This window comes from Camelus dromedarius, chromosome 11 (assembly GCF_036321535.1).
Source record: "Camelus dromedarius isolate mCamDro1 chromosome 11, mCamDro1.pat, whole genome shotgun sequence".
NCBI classification, from domain to species: Eukaryota; Metazoa; Chordata; class Mammalia; order Artiodactyla; family Camelidae; genus Camelus; species Camelus dromedarius.
This window is the reverse complement of record NC_087446.1, coordinates 54,327,551-54,345,990: the sequence shown is the minus strand read 5'-3', so window position 1 is coordinate 54,345,990 and position 18,440 is coordinate 54,327,551. Positions and strand designations below refer to the sequence as shown.

General features: G+C 37.6%; 1 protein-coding gene across 3 annotated transcripts in view; it reads right to left on the bottom strand.

Annotated features, from left to right (window-relative positions):
• Positions 1–18,440, bottom strand: part of DIP2B (disco interacting protein 2 homolog B) — a 194,891-nt gene that overhangs the window by 41,585 nt on the left and 134,866 nt on the right. For 2 of the 3 annotated variants that reach the window (XM_031462583.2, XM_031462586.2), the window contains 11 exons: positions 18,037–18,159; positions 14,273–14,470; positions 12,681–12,772; positions 10,708–10,818; positions 9,196–9,319; positions 8,472–8,581; positions 5,751–5,853; positions 4,570–4,634; positions 2,421–2,514; positions 1,819–1,938; positions 491–605 (listed from right to left, as the gene is read on the bottom strand). In XM_031462583.2, coding sequence (XP_031318443.2) covers positions 491–605; positions 1,819–1,938; positions 2,421–2,514; positions 4,570–4,634; positions 5,751–5,853; positions 8,472–8,581; positions 9,196–9,319; positions 10,708–10,818; positions 12,681–12,772; positions 14,273–14,470; positions 18,037–18,159 — 1,255 coding nt within the window. The remainder of the gene's footprint in view (positions 1–490; positions 606–1,818; positions 1,939–2,420; positions 2,515–4,569; positions 4,635–5,750; positions 5,854–8,471; positions 8,582–9,195; positions 9,320–10,707; positions 10,819–12,680; positions 12,773–14,272; positions 14,471–18,036; positions 18,160–18,440) is intronic. The other variant, XM_031462584.2, reaches the window with a different exon arrangement.

Below are 18,440 nucleotides of genomic sequence, written 5' to 3'. Positions count from 1 at the left end.
GGGAAGGAAATTTCCTCTGGCTAACACTCACACACAAATTCTCATTTTCTCTATCAATAACATGCCAAATTAATCAAAATTCACATGTGCAAAGCATGGTCAACTTTCACTCAGGTGGAAAAGTAAATTTTAATCAGTTAATATATCAGCTAGGGTGTACTACATATATAGGTACGTAAGCTACAGTCAAGAACAGTCTATTTCCAGTCTAAGATGCTAACTAAGGATTCTGAAGAACAAAATAAGACTGGAAAAGAAACAATTCACATATATGGTAATAATTAAAGTGAAATTTCAGTTTATCAGTTATACTTAGGGCAAGAGTGGGAAAAATAAATGAGATGCTTCAAACTGCTTTACAAAGTCATTTTCACTTTCCGGCTTATGAAGCAGAAAATTAGATAGTACCCCTTGTCACCGCCTGGTCAGTTTTGCACATTTGATCAAAGCTGTTAACATACACCAAGAGCACCAACACTGTGAAAAATACCTGCGGATTGCGACAGTCATGGCTTCAGCAGAAGTGGCACATGGACAGATGGCCTCAGGTTTCAGACCATGGCTTTGGAACAGACTCAGGAAGGCATCACAGGATGACACAGACCCTGAGGAGTTGAAACAGATCAACTTGAAAGCTGCAAATGTGATTTTCATTACCACAGGAAACTGGTAAAGGGTGGAAAGCCAACAACGTTTGTTTCTCGTGGGAATGCTCACTGTACGTCATTAATTCCATGCAAATATTTCACTGTGCCTGTGAGATGGTTGATAGGTTTCAAGGACAAACGAATGCTCGTCCAGCCCACAGAAGGTCACTGACACTATTTAAAGTTACACCTTGGAATAGGCTGCTCCTACCAAACCGCCCAATCAACAGTGGAGATGCCCTACAGGCAACAACTGCAACTTCCAGCCAGTCTGGAACTGAGCAACTCTTCCCAAAGTAACTAGTGCATCTTAGTCAGTGCAGTACAAATATTCTAGCTTAGTTTCATCCTCTTCATGCACTCTCTGACTTGTTTAAGGTCAGTCCCATGTCTGTATTTTATGCCAGGATGATCACTGTGACTGTGGACAAAAATCCATGATGACAAAGAGCACAGTAGTATCTAACATTATACCTGACTCTACCCTGTGCAGGCTCAGGACGGGGCGCTTGTGGGGAAAAGCAGGTAACACAGAAAGATCTCTGAAAGCTTTTGTAAACTCCTTTGATTTGCTGACAGGGAATTTACATAAAGGCCAGACACTTGGTTACATCAAGTCACCTTATCACTCTTTTTGTTATGTGATAAAGGATCCAAATGAGTAAGGAGTGAGTTTAAAAGCTTATGGATCCATCAAATGATGAATGACTACATAAAATGTAGTATATCTACACATGGAATATTATATGGTAATAAAAAGGAATAAAATACAAACACATGTTGCAACATGGACGGACCTTGAAAACATGCTAAGTGAAAGGAGCTAGTCACATAGGGTATGACTGCATTAATATGAAGTGTCCAGAACAGGTAAATATGCAGAGACAGCCTGGGGCTGGGGGACAGAGGAGAAGAAACTGGGAGTAACTACAAATGGGTACAAGGTTCCTTTTTGGGATGATGAAGTTCTAAACTTAGGACAATGATGACAGTTGTAGAACTCTGTGAATATACTGACACCACTGAACTGTAAACTTCAAATGGGTGAGTTTTATGGTATGTGAATTATCTCTCAATGCAGATGTTTAAGAAAATGCTTACAGAAAGGGGATGAAAACTTCAGCCTACCAAGGAAACGGTATTCTCAGACCAACACTCTAGAAACACTCACAGGGATTAGCTCCATCAGTCACAATCAACATCCGGAGGGAACTCAAGCTCACGTCTCTTTGGTCCCGATGTGCCATCATCGCCCAGTGCAAGTCTCGGCATTTGACTAAAGCTACCTTGGCTACAAATGCAAAAGGGATAAAGTCAGCACACGTACACACACCACACTAGGGAGATATTTAATACACTGTAATAAACACATTTTTACTTATTTTAGAAATCAAGATTTTCACTTCGAGAAAATAAAAAAGGTTTCAAAGAAACGGTGCCAGGTGCTCTGAGGCAGCAGCTACTGACTGGACACACAAGTTTGCCAACTGTGACCTGCAGGCAGGCCGCACATCCCAGCCAAGGAGGCTCTGAACACCAAAGACCCCAATAAATCTAACTCGAGGCTCAGATTCAGGCAGTCATCTCAATTTTTAAGAAGGGACACCAAGTGAGATCAACTAGACAACGTATCTAATTCTATAGTACCTCAACTCTAAAATCTGTCAAGGCACCAAGGCATAGAATTATGTTTCTAGAAGAGTAATTTGAAAATCCCTAAGATCTTAGTTCAAACAGTCACATAATTAAAGCTTAGATGCTGTGTGTAACTACCTTTGTGGGCATGTACTCTCTGGACCCAAGATAGAGGACAGGTCTTCATAACAGAGTAAGGTACACTAATTGTATGCATCTTATTCATTACATTCTGAAAAGCAAAGAAAGATAAAAAGCAATCAATACCTAAAACATACTTAGCATTTTAAGATTGAACTGGTATTTTGCTAACAATTTTAATCATGAAATACTTTCATACATGCTCTTTGAAAAAAATCTGAAATATTAACTATAAGGTAGAAGCCTTCCTTGCTACTTATTCTCAAACCTGGTTCCGTTCTTCCTCGTAGACAATCACTGTTATGAATCTGGAATGGACCTTCCCAGTCCTTTTTCTATATATTTACATATATATTTGTCCCCATAGAAACATAAAAGTATTTTTAACATAAAAGGCATCATACTATACGTATGTCTGCAACTTACTGTTTTTCACTTAAAATTGTTTTAAAGCTAAATCTATGCACATCAGTGTAAGAGAGCTACATAGTATTTTTGAACTGCTGCATAGTGTTCCATAGAATGACTATCCATAACTTATTTAGGCATTTCCCTATTACTTGCAATTTTTTTTTTTGCTACTACAAACAATGTTTCGAGGAACATATTTATACTCATTTTCCTGGGCACATGTGCAAGTGTTTCCTCAGGGTAGGTACCGAAAAGTGGTATTCCTGAGTCATAGGATATGCGCTTTTTAAATTTAACAGACAACTGCCAAGCTACCCTCTAATCTACATCATGTTCATGCTTGTCACATACCACACAGGGCTGGGTCTTACAAAGTCAGAAATGAAAGAGCCCCTGTTGCTTACAGGAGGTCCTGCCCAGACCTGTTAGGTGTTTGGGTAGATCAAGCTGAGTAACCTGAGGGGATCATGTCATTCGGTGTCTCTCCTGTCACCCAAACCAAACACACCCAGGAACCTCTGTCCGCAAGGAGAGCCAGCTGGACAGAATGACTAAGTCTTGGTATTTAGACTGGCCATTTTATTAAACACCTAAGTGGCCCAAAGAGACCAAGATACCACTGCAAACCTCTTTCCTCCTCCCTCCCTCAAATTCAAATGTTGGTGACAAACTTCTGGACTTCAAGAATGGCGTTTATAACTCATGCTTCACACATGTCCGTGTCTTGCTATGTGGATCACAGAGAGAAGATTCTAACTCCTTACAAGGGTTTGTTTTTTTTTTTAACTTCTGATAAAAAACAAAACAGGAAGGGCTTCAGAAAAAAGCTAGAAAGTATGGGTGCTCAAGGAATCAGACTTTTACTAAGTTGAGTGGTCCTGTGGGAAAGGGGATCCTCCTCGTGCTCCCCATGCTTCACCGCCCAGTCTTTCTCAGGCTCCCACGATGAGCACGGAAGCTAGATGCGCTACTCTCAAAGGTCTTTTTCAACTCTAGGGTCTTGTAGCTCTTCTCTCTCCTAATCACCATGCTACATATGTAGCTTTTCCCACTTGATATGTCCCCTCTCTCTCTACTTCCACCTCCCAAATACCTCTATATGGCTACATCTTACCCATTTTTCAAAGTCCAACTCAACTGTCACCTCTTCCATAAAAACTGAGGCCACAGGTGGGAGGAACTCACCTTTCTCTAATTCCCTTGGCATGTTACCTGTTCCTCTGTCAGGAAAGCAGCCTGAACTACCCTGTGACTCTATTCTTTCCTGGTGGCATGGGGTCATTCAAGACATTTTGTCCAATGGAAAGGATTATTCACCACAGCTGTAAAGTTCTAACATATTTATGTAATTTTTTCTTCAGAAAAGAGAAGGGGTAAATCTCAAACATATGTTTTTAAATCATAAATAAATACATAATTATTCATAGATTTTTTTTTAGGCTTTGCGTCATCATAGCAGATGTTTTTAAATTTTTTGATCCTAAGTTCTACTACATACTATTATGTGAAGGGTATGCCCAACCACACGATGAAGGAAAAAACAGAATTACATTCTCCTTAAAAAAAAAAAAAATCCCATTTGTATCACAAAATCAAATTCCCCTGGAAAATACTACTGATCTTTTAGGGGCTTAACTTTCAAACAAGCACTGAGATGCTGTGGTTACACAGCATGCATAACGACTTGAATCGTAAGCACAATTTACACCAAAGGCCTTAATTCTGTACAGCTTACCGCAAACATGCCGTGCCACAGCCCAGCATCCTTCTTAAAGTCTAAAACATTTACTACTGTTTCCCCTAAAATAGAAAAAAACAGGAAAAAACACAAGGAAATCATCTTTAGTGTTAAATAGCAAAATTATACCACTTGCCTCTATTAAACAACTGACTGCTACTTTGAAAGAAATCACTAAAAGCTCTCAGGGTCTTCTGATTACTTGAGGGTCCCCACAAACTGGCTGGGGAACTGATCACAGGGTGACGTGGTCACAGAAGAAACAATGAGTCTGAAATTCCGTGACTTAGGCACTGTCTTCGAAAGATAGTAACTTTTTTCCTAATTACATAAGGAACACATGTTTATTTTAGAAACTTTGGAAGTTTCACAAACATATGTAAAAAATTATACTTCCTAGAGAAAATAAAGCATGTTGGTGTGTATACATATATATAATATCTACATACACGTACATATACTTTTAAGTACACTTAGAGACAGATATCTGACATAACAAAATTGGCATACACTGCTCTGTATCTATAATTTGTTTCCACTTGATATATTGAAACAATCTTTAATATTCAAGAACATAAGTTTTAATGCCTCAGAGTATATTAATTTATTTATAATTTAATCAACCATTTTCCTGACATTTCCAGACAAGAATGCTGCTCTATAATGAGCATGTATTAACTTGTTCCATTCTATGAAAGGAAAATAAAACACTAAAAAAAATTAATATTCTGAAGAACATTCTAAAGGATATAGTCATTGCACAATACATATCAGCACATTAAAAGTCCAACAATCCTGAATACTTTTTGTGTCTGACTTTGTGTTTTTTGGTAGCAGAAACTCTGACTCTAAATCCAAACATACAGCTGGTGGCAGCTCTACATACACAGGGAGATGGAGATACCTGACATTTTGCAGCTAATGAACACATGCTTTTAATTAGTTTTCTATTTCTGCACTCTAGAAATCATGCTTTACATATTTGGTTTGCCCAGAATTTTAGTTCCTTTAAATTACAGTGTATTTGTGAAAAAGAAGAAAGCAAAAGCAAGCCAAGAATGTGTCTTAGAACATTTCCCTCTGAATGTGGTCATTAACTGGAATCCAGTCACTGAGCACTGCTCGTAGTCACATATATCTGAGCTCACAATGTGGGCAGTCACAGGATGAAGTCTGACCTTCAGAATAATTGCAGGCCTGGGACAGAGCTTGGCAGTGAGACAACATTGCAAGGCGGGATACTGTAACTCCCATTACGCTCCCTTCTTTGCTTGTTTTATACTAGAAAAAAAAACCACAAAAAACAAAAACACAAGAAACAATTAAAGGGGTTATTTCAAATGACAGAACTAGAATCCAAAAAATGAAACCCAGAAAAGCCATGACAATGGGCTGAATTTAACATGTTTCATATAAGTATCTGAGGCTACGCACTTGGGCCCCAGACTCTAATCACGCAAAGATAGGACTGGGGAATGATAAAGCTCAACAAAAGTATGTGTCTTAAAAGCTTAATTAGTCATCAGTGTGAAGTGGCTGCTAAAGAAGCTAAAACAAACAAATGACCTAAGCTGCATTAACAGCACGGCATCAAGGGCAGAGCAAGCACGGCGGGCAGAGCTAAAGGTACATAAGCTGTGGTCCAGTCTACCAGCAGCTCCCAGCTGGGAGAAGACACCAAGCAATGCCTAGTCACTCCTACAAGTCAATCAGCTACGATTTTGCTTTTAACTTGATGTGTCATTCAAGTTGCTTTTCACCAAGATCCACCACTTTTTTATTGTTAAGTCAAAAGGACATATTGCATACCTTATCAGACCTTTCTGTAACATGTAATACCTCCTTTCTTGACATTCTCTCCTTCCTTGGCTTTTTTTTTGGGCCAGGGGAGATAATTAGGTTTGTTTATTTATTTATTTATTTATTTTTAGAGGGGGGTACTGGGGATTGAACCCAGGACCTTGTGCACGCTAAGCATGCGCTCTACAACTTGAGCTATACCCTCCCACCTCTCCTTTCTTGGCTTTTGTGATACCCCTCTTTCCTACTCATATTCTGATTCTCTTCCTACCCTTCACTTTCTCTGCCCATCCCTTGAATGTTGGCTTTCCCTGAAAGCTCTATTCTTCCTCTTCTCTCTCACTTTATTCAATCAGGACACCACATTCCTGATGACTCCTGCTTCTCTTATCTTCAACCCAGACCTCTCTCCAGAGATCCACACTGAGTCAACTGTTTCCTCGAAACAACTTACAGTCCTGTGAAACCCAGTGTAGCCAACAGTTAATTATTCACCCCCACCCCTTGCCCAGGAAAACCCTTCTTGCTGTATTTTCTGTCTTAATGAAGGACGCCATCGTCTGCCCAGTTGCCCAAGTGAGAAACCTGATTGTCTTTCTAGCCTCCTCCCTCTCCAGAATCAGTCACTAAGTTCTGCTTCTCCTGCTTCCTTACTGTCTCTCAACTGCATCCACTTCTCCCCATCCCCATCACCATGAGTTGGAATAACTGTAAAAGCTCCCCATTTCCCCTCTTAACCCCACCAAACAGGTAAGTCTTTTAACAACATATTTATTCTTCTCTCTTCTGCTGATAACCCTTTAACAGCTCCCAATTACCCACAGGATACTTGACACTCACTAGCGATATTCTTTGGGTATTAAGAGGGTCCTAAGTGAAAACTGCAAGTTAATTCAGACTAGCAGAAGCCTGGAAATGTAGAGGACAGTAGTTCTACACGAGGCCAGAGAGCTAAGCAGGGGCCACATAATGAAGGACCCTTCACCTTTCAGGAAGAACCAGTGAAGAAGACTGAGAAGGAGTGGTCAGTGAGGCAGGAGAAATAAGGGAAGGGAAGCCAGTGAGCAGTTTTAAGGAGGATGAAGTGTTGACCCATGTCATCACTGAGAGAGGATATGGGTTGAGAGCTGATCACTAAATTTGGTTTTTCAATAGCCTGTACTCCTCCTTGCGTCCAACATCAAACCTCTCAAAGCTACTGCCTTCTTTCTTTCCTCTTATAGCCAAAGTTTTCGCCACAGGGCTCCAGGTTGGGTGGATTTTTTCCACAAAGGCTTAAAAAATTTTTTTATTGATGTTACTCATTAATTTAGCAAACAGTTGGTGAGTATTTACTAATATGTCTCAAGCAACATGCAGAGTAGGCAAGGGTATAGCTTCTAGAGGTTTACAGATGTGAGTCTGATTCCCAGCTCAGCCATTTTTGAGTCAAGGTTTTAGACAAACCTTTGATTGGTGAGTCAAGTTAGTTTAAGCCTTAGATTCCTCATCTACAAAGCAGGTTTAATAACAAGCCCCCACTTCACAGGGTACTTATGAAGACTGAGTGAGATAATGCATTTAGAGCACTTGGCCTGCTGCCTGGTATGCAGTAGAGCTTAATTTCTCAACTGAATCATGCTACCAATCAATCAAGTTCCTGCACTAACCTTCCATACCAAGCCCTCTAGCCATCCATTTTTTCTTGCTCTTTTTCTTTTATCTCCTAAATTTGTTTTTTTTACAAGCACAGCAATTTTCCCTTCTCATTTCTCCAGTCTCTTGCTTCCCACTGCACCACCCCTCAACCTCTGCCCTCAAAGCAGCAGAGAAATATGTCAGTAAATTATTTTTTAAATCTCTGAAATTCTCTAAGTCTTTTGTAACTTTCTTACATGGCAAAGATCAATTTCTCTGCTGTCTTTCTCTTAAATGTGTATTTATGTTAAAAATAATTAGAAGGTCCATTGTAAGGCATGTTACAAGCAAAAAGATGGAAATCTAATAAACTAGGAGGATCTACTGACATTAAAAGTGCAAAAAGTTAGTTTCATATTTTGTGAGATAGCAATCGAGGCCAGAGGAAAAGCCAGAATGTGTATCCTAGTCACAAGACTTACCTCAATGTATGCTGGTTCTGTACCAGCAGGTGAGATGTGGGGCTGCCAGTCTTTAGGTGGCTTTGAAAGGTACTTGGAATCTGTTACAACCCATTTGAGCCGGGGCCAACCTAAATCAAACCCAAAATAAAAATTGAGTTGCCTAAGCCATCAGGAAAGAAGTTCACAATGAACTGGTCATTTTAAATATCAAGAGACCAAATCAAGGTCATTTTACAATCAATAAAGTACTTTATTTTAATTAGTGTTCAGTGATAAAACACCAGACAAGTATACCTTCTTTCAAAAGCACAATCGTTCCACATGCTAATGCCAGGCCTTGACATTACCTCAACAACTGGGAGGTCCATTTGGCAGTGGAAGTCCACTGAGGTTACTGGTCTATCCTCTGTCTCTACATGTAGCATTTAGCTTTAGTGAACAGAGTGGTAGCTTTTCCAACCATCAGCATAAAGGTTAAGGGTGTGGGCTGTGGAATCAGATTTGGGTTCAAATCGCTGCTCTGCCATTTATTAGCTGTGACTTTGGGCAAGTTACTTAACCTCTCTGTGTCTCAGTTTCCTCACCTGTAAAACGGGGATAATAATGGTACCTACTTCATAAGGCTGTGAGAATTAAATAAGAAAACGTATGTTAAGTACTTAACTATTATTAAATTAAAACACTAATTAAAAGCACTCAGCTTTAACTTTCAACTCATAATTCAGGTACAAATATTACTAACCTTTAAACTGTACAATTTCTCCATTCTGGGTTTTTGGCAATCCCTTTAGACAAACTTCACTGGTAAGAGCTAAGGCAATACCACAGCTTCCTAGCAAGAAGCCAATCTGCTGCCCTCCAGCATCCTGTGGAGAGAAGATAATGAGCACCCCCAAGCCCAAAACCTGACACTCAGTAATGCTCTGGCACTTGTGTCATACATTCATGGACCCCCCTGATATCTGGCAACTGTCAAAATCCAGTGACAATATGTTCTTCTAAATAAATTCTACAGTACAATGATTTTGTGAGTGCAAATCAAATATTTTATTAATCTGACACTGCTAATCATGAATTCCACCAGCCAAATGTGACCATTTTATTCAAAGGCCAGCAATGCTCCTCTTTTAGATTAATCTCAGGCAAATGAAATAAAAGTGAACATGGTTAAAGTTGTCTTGACCGAGCAATACCCTCAAATCTCCAAAAGCAAAGAAATTTGGGTCAGAACAAAATAAATAATGTAAGTGGACATCAAATGTCCAGATTTACAACGACATGGTTATACCCAAGTCCATGTTATTCTATTTTAAAGGAGGTAGATTTAAGCCTTACAACAACAGCAAAGAAAAGACCAAAAGAAACAGCCTAAAGCATTTCCATTAAAATGTCATTTTAAAAGTGTCATTATGAAGCCACATAAGCACTGCCATCTTAATAATTTAAGAACCCTATGATTTCTGGCCAAGCTAAAGATACTATATCCCATCAACCAGAGTTTCAGGGATGTCACCAATTTGTCTTTTATTCTTTACAGAAAATATTTTTTTCTTGTAAATCCATAGTCTCCACCATATTTGTCTTCATCATCAATTCTCAATAATAAACTGTGTGAAAAAATTGGGTCAAATAGCTCATGAAGAAATCATTCAGTTAAACTTTGAAATTTGCTACATATGCTTCATTTCAGTAAGGCTGACGTGTTGTCAGAGGATATCCTATCCCCAGAATAGTAAGATGACGACACTGCATGGCCCTTTGACTTCATGGAAATTCTAGATGTTATGATACACTTAAGGGCAATCTCTTTACAAAAAGGTTTCACTTATTGTAAATGTGGATTACCTATAGACTCTGAAGAAAGAATATACTCTTTATAACTGGTAATCATTGACAAGTATGTCCCCAAGATTTTTAAGTGATACATAATACTATAAAAATTCTGCCTTAGTTGAAAATGCATTATTTTCATGAAACATGAATATTAATAAATAAATTTTCTACAACTTTCATGTTTTTAAAAAGTGAAGCTCAGTACTTAAGAAAATGGCCAGAATGTTTCTTTTTTTTCCCCCCCTTTAATGGAGGCACTGGGGATTGAACCCAGGACCTCATGCACACCAAGTACACACTCTGTCATTGAGCTATATCCCCAATCCAGACTGATTCTTATGTTGTGACTGAGTTAACTGATCCAAGAACCCGATGCCCGCTATGTCACATCAGGCAGCGTTTCTCTTAAAGTCAGCGTTACCTTTCTGGTAAGAGGTACCTCTATAGGCACTGGAATCACTTCTGCCAGGAGACATCCATAAAAAGCCACCATAAACATGACTGGATCATTGTTAGGGTAAACCAGAGCCACCTAAAATGTATAATGACATTCAATAACAGAGGAATAGAAACAGACTAATGCTTTCAATGTCACTAAGTAATACACTTGTTTACGACATTTATCATGAACACAATAAATCACGCTATTTAATAGAGTAAAGAAAATTAAATTCTTGAGAAGGATGCACAAATCTAAAAAGATCTCTTGTCATTCCCAAGATTATACCATACACAATTTGGGGACTATAATGCAATTCATCATCATCACCATAAGAATTTTTTCCTTAATTCTACTGGCAATTTAGCAGTAAACAAGTGACCTTAAGTAAGAAGTTAATTACTTGTGAAATCTAAGAAAATTTACTCTAGTGCAAGGCTAAGCAATAACATAAATGTGACAGATCTCTCTAGACAGACTAGCATATTAAAGAATAAGCCTTATATCTCCTCTTGCAGAGAAGCAAGCAGAGAAGCACTGATTGACTCAATTGTCATCTTAAGGCAAATCTAAGGTTTCTTACTTTTTAATAAATAAATTCACTGCATTAATCCTCACTCACTTAACCAACAATGCATTTGGTGACAGGTGTAATAATGGCAAATACTGGCAGAAACTATTATGCATATAAAGTCAATTCATTTACAAAAGATAAACAGTGAAACCTCCATAATATGTTCAAACTTGTGATTTCACCTGTAATGCACCCTAGGGACAACTGACTCTTCCTAATTTACCCAAGAAATGCAAAAACACAGTCACTATCATTGCGGAATTTGATACTTGACTTGGATAGTCACAGATTAACATGTGAAACTTACTTATGTCTTTGGATTCTTATTTTCCCTTCTTTTGCTTTCAAATTCTCTTAACTCACTCCCAACATAAGTTCAATTCTGAACCTTCTAGAGTTCTAAAAGTTACTAACTCCACAAGACATTTAAACAACACATTTTCTCCCTGCCCACAAGTGTCCATGTTGTTAGGAAGACACAAAACTACCTTCTTACGGTTCAGGTGAAGATTAGGAAACACTCACGTATCATACTTATAAGTAAAAGCCATGCTTTAGATGCCTTTTGCCACAATGCAAAAGTATTTTTAAAAGGCTGGTTTAGGAGATTCTGTAATCATGAACCTAACTAAAAAGAATTCTGTTGTGGATGTAGTTGGTGTTTCATTCCACAACCTCAAATGAAAAGTCATGTTTGATGATTAGAAGTAATTATATTCAGAAAGAGGGAAAAAATCTTTAAATACTAGAAAAAATTTAATGTCACCTCCAATTAAAGAAGAAATTAATGATGCTAATTTGTTTCTTCTTAGAAGTAATTAAATCTCCCTCCATTTCTACATAAAACTCCAGAAAATTGTTTTAAAAAGTTTTTTTTAATTGAACTATAGTTGATTTACAATGTTTCAGGTGTACAGCAAACTGATTCAGGTATACATACACACATACATATTATTTTTCAGAGTCTTTTCCATTATGATTTATTACAGGATATTGAAAACGGTTCTCTGTGCTATACAGTAGGACCTTGTAGTTTATCTTTGTTTTAGAAGTTTTATGGGGCATTTTTCAAGGAAAAAAAATCAAAGCATAAACCTGATTACTATTTTTGTTGTCTACTGAAATATTTATCTCCAAAAAGACTTAGGTTTCTTTTTATTTTCATTAGTACCTGAAGAGTTTACTGATTTGGAGCTACAAAAAGAGACATGTGAATATCCTTCAAACTATGAATGCCAGAATTATAACCTGGGTTGGGACCAAATCATTTTCATTTTTTAAGAGTAAGAGTTATATCAATTGTGCTGTTGTACATTAAAAATCCAGAATGTGCATGTTAGAAAATACAGCATCACCTCCCTAAAATAAAAAAACCAATTACCCTGTCTCCAGGTTTTAATACAGGTTCATTCTTGGTCCCCAGTTTATTAAGCAGTGTGTAGGCCAACTTTAAACTTCTGCTCCACAACTTTCCTGGGAAAAGAAAAGAAAATACTCATAGAAAAACATACGCCTACTTCAGCAGGAGGGCACTCAGTCCATCAGCACGTTGAATAGTGTAAGGGCCACTGGCAAATGACGCATTACACAAGCATCACCCCAACACAAAGAGAGGCCCTCTCCCATAAAGACTGCTTTACAGTCACACCAGTTTACGAAAGCCAGCCCCACCTTCAAGCCAAAAGAAAACATCGGGACCCCACTCTGATCTATAAAATATTTCAAATTCTTTCCTGAAGTAATCTGAGTGTCTTTAGAAATAATATGAGCTGATGATATAAAGGGAAGGAAACCATTTTTTTTTTAAATCACAGGACTGAAAATCAGAAGACTACTTCTTTCTAAGCTTTTTCTGAAGAACCACTTACATATATGGTATTAGATACTTGAAGTAAATGCAAAGCAGAAGTATGACTCAAATGACTGAGCATGCCATACCACTGATTTCAGTAAAAACAGATAATAAAATGGAAATTAACTATGTGAAACATGAATATATTCAAAGATGTTACATAAACATGTAAAGACTTGGCTAGCTGACTGCTTTCTCTAAGGGTTATATGGATGGGATTAATGTACAGCTTCTGAAATGAATGCTAAAGACTATTTTTGGGGGGAAAAGCCTATTCTTCCCCTCTTCCTGCTCCTTCCCCCCAACCACCCTCAGAAATTCTTATTTTAGATTATGAAGAAAGTAAAAGATAAATCATTTTATTTTGCATAGATATGTCAGTTTTACACACAACTCATTTAGAGGGGCAATGAAGAAGGAAACTCAGGTCAATCCGTACAATTCTTTACATAAAAACTATTTTTTCCTCTAAAATTATTCTCTCTTTAGGTCTATGGACAATGTATACCACCTGTGAAGGGAAAAAGGAATCTGCCTGAATAAACTAGTACAAAATCTCACAGCCAGGTTGAACCTATTCTTATTTTTAAAAAAGAAGTAATAAAAATAAACTTGCTTCAAAAATACATAAGGAAAAAATAAGTTATTTAAAAAATAAACACTTTAGCTGGGATGCAAAACTAAATGGAAAAGTACTGGTTCTCTGTTCATTATAGAATTTCATGCCTATTACATGCAAGAGGCAGGATGAAGTACGTGATAAAGATCTAAAAAGAAACCAATTTTAATTTTTAGATAAAATGACCTGATTTTTACCATACAGGATTAATCTTAACGTCTTCCTAAAATTTTCTCCTCATGTTTAAGTATCAGTGGATCTACAAAGTCTCTTTCTTCTTTTGGCTCTTTTAAATATTAGCTAGCTTGCAAGTCACTTTAGCAAAAGAAAATACTTGGCCAACAGTTGTACTTTGAACTTAGGATCCCATTTAAAATAATATAAAAGATCTACTGAAACACAATGACCAGTAACTGCTAAAACAGCAAGATAAAAACGTTACCCATGATAATCCGAAGAACTCTTAGGAGAAAAGGAAGGAGTCGGACCCTTGTAAACTCACCATAAGTAAGAGTGTAAACTGGTTTTCCCGTTACATCCAGTGCAGTCAGGCAGGGGCATTTTGCCTGAGTGGTGCCCCAGCGCTGCAGGGCAGACTCAAGAGCAGGTGGCCAGTTACAGATGACTCCTAATGGCTCTCCCTTCACAGGGGTCATCTGCCGTCCCTCTGGCTTGGGTTGGTTGGGGTCTGGCTGAGGTACTGTGCCCAAAAAACCCCAACAGGTTATGAGAACAAGATCTGAAGTAAGTACAAATACCAACTAACACAACTTAGGTCTCTAATCTCAAATATATTTCCCCTTTCCCTTCATCTTTATCTGGCTTAAACTCACTTGAGAAAAGGACAGCCTTAAAAACGGTAATCCACAAACTGGGCCGCCTTAATTTCATTTCCCCACATAACTGTAAAATCATATTTAATATATTTTATGCAACAAATTCTGACCCTTGACAAAGCAAATCATTGAATATACAAAAAAGCACAAAGCATAAAATTCCATTTAGCAATTTTACAATTTTTAGTAAATGTATTTTTAAATCTTTAGTTTGTGTCCAAATGTTAGACAGCCAGGTTCCACTCCACCAGGTTACATTTAATGAAAAAGCATTGAACTGTGAGTCAGAAGACCCAAGTTTACCTTCACTTTTTACTAACATGACTTTAGGGAAAATGAGTTACCTGAGCCTCATTTTCCCTCATCTGTAAAATGGAAATAGTAATTGTTTACAGCAGGGTCATTACTGGACTCAGGCAAGTAATGGGCATGAAAGACAAGGTTCCTTTTATGTCTCTCTATACCTTTGCACACATCTCATACGGCCCATCCCTCTGCCTCCTGATGAAGTTGTACTCATCCTTCTCAGGATGTAGCTTGAGTGGTAAATTCCCCGGGAAGCCATCCCTGGTCATTCCTTCCTTAGTGCTCTCACACCATGTGCTAGTCCACCCTTACTAAAGCACTCAGGATGCACATGAACTTCTGTTACTGCACAAGTTTTTCTCCCCCTTAGACTGAGAGCTTTTCAAGAGATGACATGGTTCTTATTCCTCTTATTGCCTATAGTGCTTAATACATAATGGTTGCTCAATCAATGTCAATTAAATTGAACTGAACTTTGGGGACAAAAAAAAAGCACTAGATTACAAACATGGTCAATTCCAGAAACTGGAGGTGAATACTATTTCATGTTCTTTTGTCTAGACAAAACTAAAGTCCTCTTAATTTGTCTACAATAAGCAAGTATACAAACATTAAAAAGCAAAAGAAAGTCCTATATTTTCATAGCAGGAAAGATAATTTACATTCAGAACAAAAGGTCATTTATTTATTGAGTGCCAATTATGTGCACAGGATGTGATAAACATGAGAAGATAAATGCTGTGCATATCATTCTCTGAACAAACATCTACTGCTTCTAATAATGCCAGGTACACGGAGTACAGAGCCCACGCTCTCCAGGAGTACCTAGAGTGCAACGGGGACACACTCATACACACAGCTAAGTAAACGTGGGCAGTGCGTGACCGAGATGTGCACAGAGAGGGCAGAAGAGGGCCATGCCAGCCAAGTGAGAGGACCGGGCCCCCACCTGGAGCGGGTAATGCCCGAGCCGAGTCTTCAAAGAAGGGTAGAATCAGTGAGGTGAAGCGGGGATAAGAGAAGCAGCACAGAAGAGAGAATGGACAGGATGAGCAGCAGGTACTAGAATGGCAAATGAAATAGGAAATAAATTGTATTTTACAGCTCGATTTAAAGACAGGTTTGGGAAACTTACTTAGAATGTCTTCATTCATTTTTCCACTAATAAAAAACTAACGAAACAGTTTCACTTTCCAATTCACTACCCTAGGTAAATAATATTTGCATATTCCCAGACCCTAAACCACCAGATTAAGTATAAAAATAAACACGGGTGATTCTAAATAAATTGTTTTGTTTTTGATGCAGTGGAAATGTTTATGCCAGTTATAAAATTCTGGTTTTTGAAGTGAAAAAAAAAAAAAAGTGAATGAAGGAATGCAAATGGCAGAATATCCTTTCTTATGGGTGAGTTGTGTTCCATTACATATATATGCTGCATCTTCTTTTATCCATTCATCTATTGATGTGCACTTAGGATGCTTCCCTATCTTGGCAATTATAAAGAATGTTGCTGTTAATAGCAGGGTGTATGTATCGTTTTGAATTAATTCTTATTTTTTGGTTGGCTTTATTCCTTTGATAACTATATAAGTTTAAAAAGCTAAAGCTCTAAATATTCTTAGAAACAATGAACAGTACGTATATGTAAATTTTAAAAATATGTGCAGTATATTGTGTATATATATTTACATGCAATATATTGTATATGTGCAAATTGTAACAATTCTACCTAATAAAACTGAAAAACGAAAAAATAAAAAATAAATAATTATTTTGTTTTATGGACAGACTATATATATGGTAGGCATAGCTCTGGTTATAAAACTCTGTACATTATTGCCGTCCACTAGGCCTCCACAATGCACACCCTGGAGCACAGTCTCCCACACTGTCAAAGACCTATGGGTGTTTTTTTTTCCTCCAAGGTAACTGTCATTCAAAAAAATAACTGTTGCCTATTTAAAATTAGTAGAAAGCTGTTTATTCTGAATGAATGCAAATTGCTCAAGCATGATTTCTATTAAACCCTGACCTTCATCTGCCTAGTCAATACACAGTACTGAAAAGACTGAAGAGGCTATTGCTGGCATGGGCACCTTGAACATCAGTGCATCAAGAAAGATGTCCATAGTTCAATGAGTTTAGTGACTCCTAAAGGAACAGACATTCATCTTAACCTCAGACGTCAGGCGGCTTGTTGCTTCTTAATGCACAAAGTGGGCTAAGACCAGATCAAGTCTACTAACATGCCTAGTTTCATTAACAAGTCTGATGTGATCAAAGCCTACTCTTAGTCTCAGGATGTAAAAATGGACTGCAAAGCTGCCAAGATTTAGTTCTTTTGACAAAAGCTTTTGTTAGCTCTAGTTGTCACCTAGCTTCCATAACTATCAAAAGGCCACCTTCAATTTCATCTATGCCTCCATACAGTCCCATCTCAATCCTTCCTATTAAATCCTAGACATTATGTTATTTTACCCATACATATTTTTAAAATAATTGAATGAATAAATCACTATTATCGCTTTCTCTAGTAAGCCTTCCCTAACTGGATGAAGCTGATTTCTTCCCTTCTCCAAACTGCCTGTATTAGTTGACATATATTTATTGGCTAAACTCAGTTTTTATCTGTAGCATTTATTTTAGCACCAGTCTAAACTGTAAAGAGCATACCAGAAGAAGGAAGCGACTATTTTCACGAAGCTTTTTCACTACCTACCATGTTAAAGCAGACATATGTATGTGTTGACTGACTGATTTAACAAAATGTCCGGGTTGTATCAAAAAAGAATGGGGTCAAATCTGACATCTGTATTCTAGGATAATGCCAAATATAAATAATTTAAAAAATTACGTACTTGTTCCTAATTTCAAAGAGCATATTCCCATAGATATTTCTATGTTCCATAGCTATCTCCTTGTTTTCCTCACCCCTCGCTCTATTTTTCATCTGAGATCTAAAATATAAACGATCCTTAGGAAAAAAAAAAGCAGACAGCTGTGAACTCTTTCACCCCCAAAACAATGCCTTGTTCATCCTTAAGTCCTATAATACCTAACATGTAGTAACTGCTTAGGAAGCTTCTCCTTAAGGAGTATACATGTTTGGTATTGCTACTACTACCTTCCACAATTTCTTCAGAGTCATCCACAAAAAATTCTTTTAAGGGAGGCCTTTTGGGTCGTTTCAGAGTGTTGAGAAGCTGCTGGATTTTTGTGGATACTCTGCTACTGACAGGAACACCTATAAAGGAAAAAATCATAAGTTAAAATTTGATTTTAGGGGTATTTTAGTTCTTCAGTTCTCTTAGGAGTTTTTATTGCTAATGATGTTTGGCCTTTGTCCACAGTCTCATTCTATTTCATCTGGGCCAAACAGGTAGAAATATGCACACGACAAGTTTTATGACAATGAACAAATGTGGTGCTGTTATTAATACACTGTTTAAAGATTTATCTAACCTCCCTTTTCTCTCATAGCATTCTCTTCTTTTTCCATACTGTTTTTTCTTTCAAGATATCTTT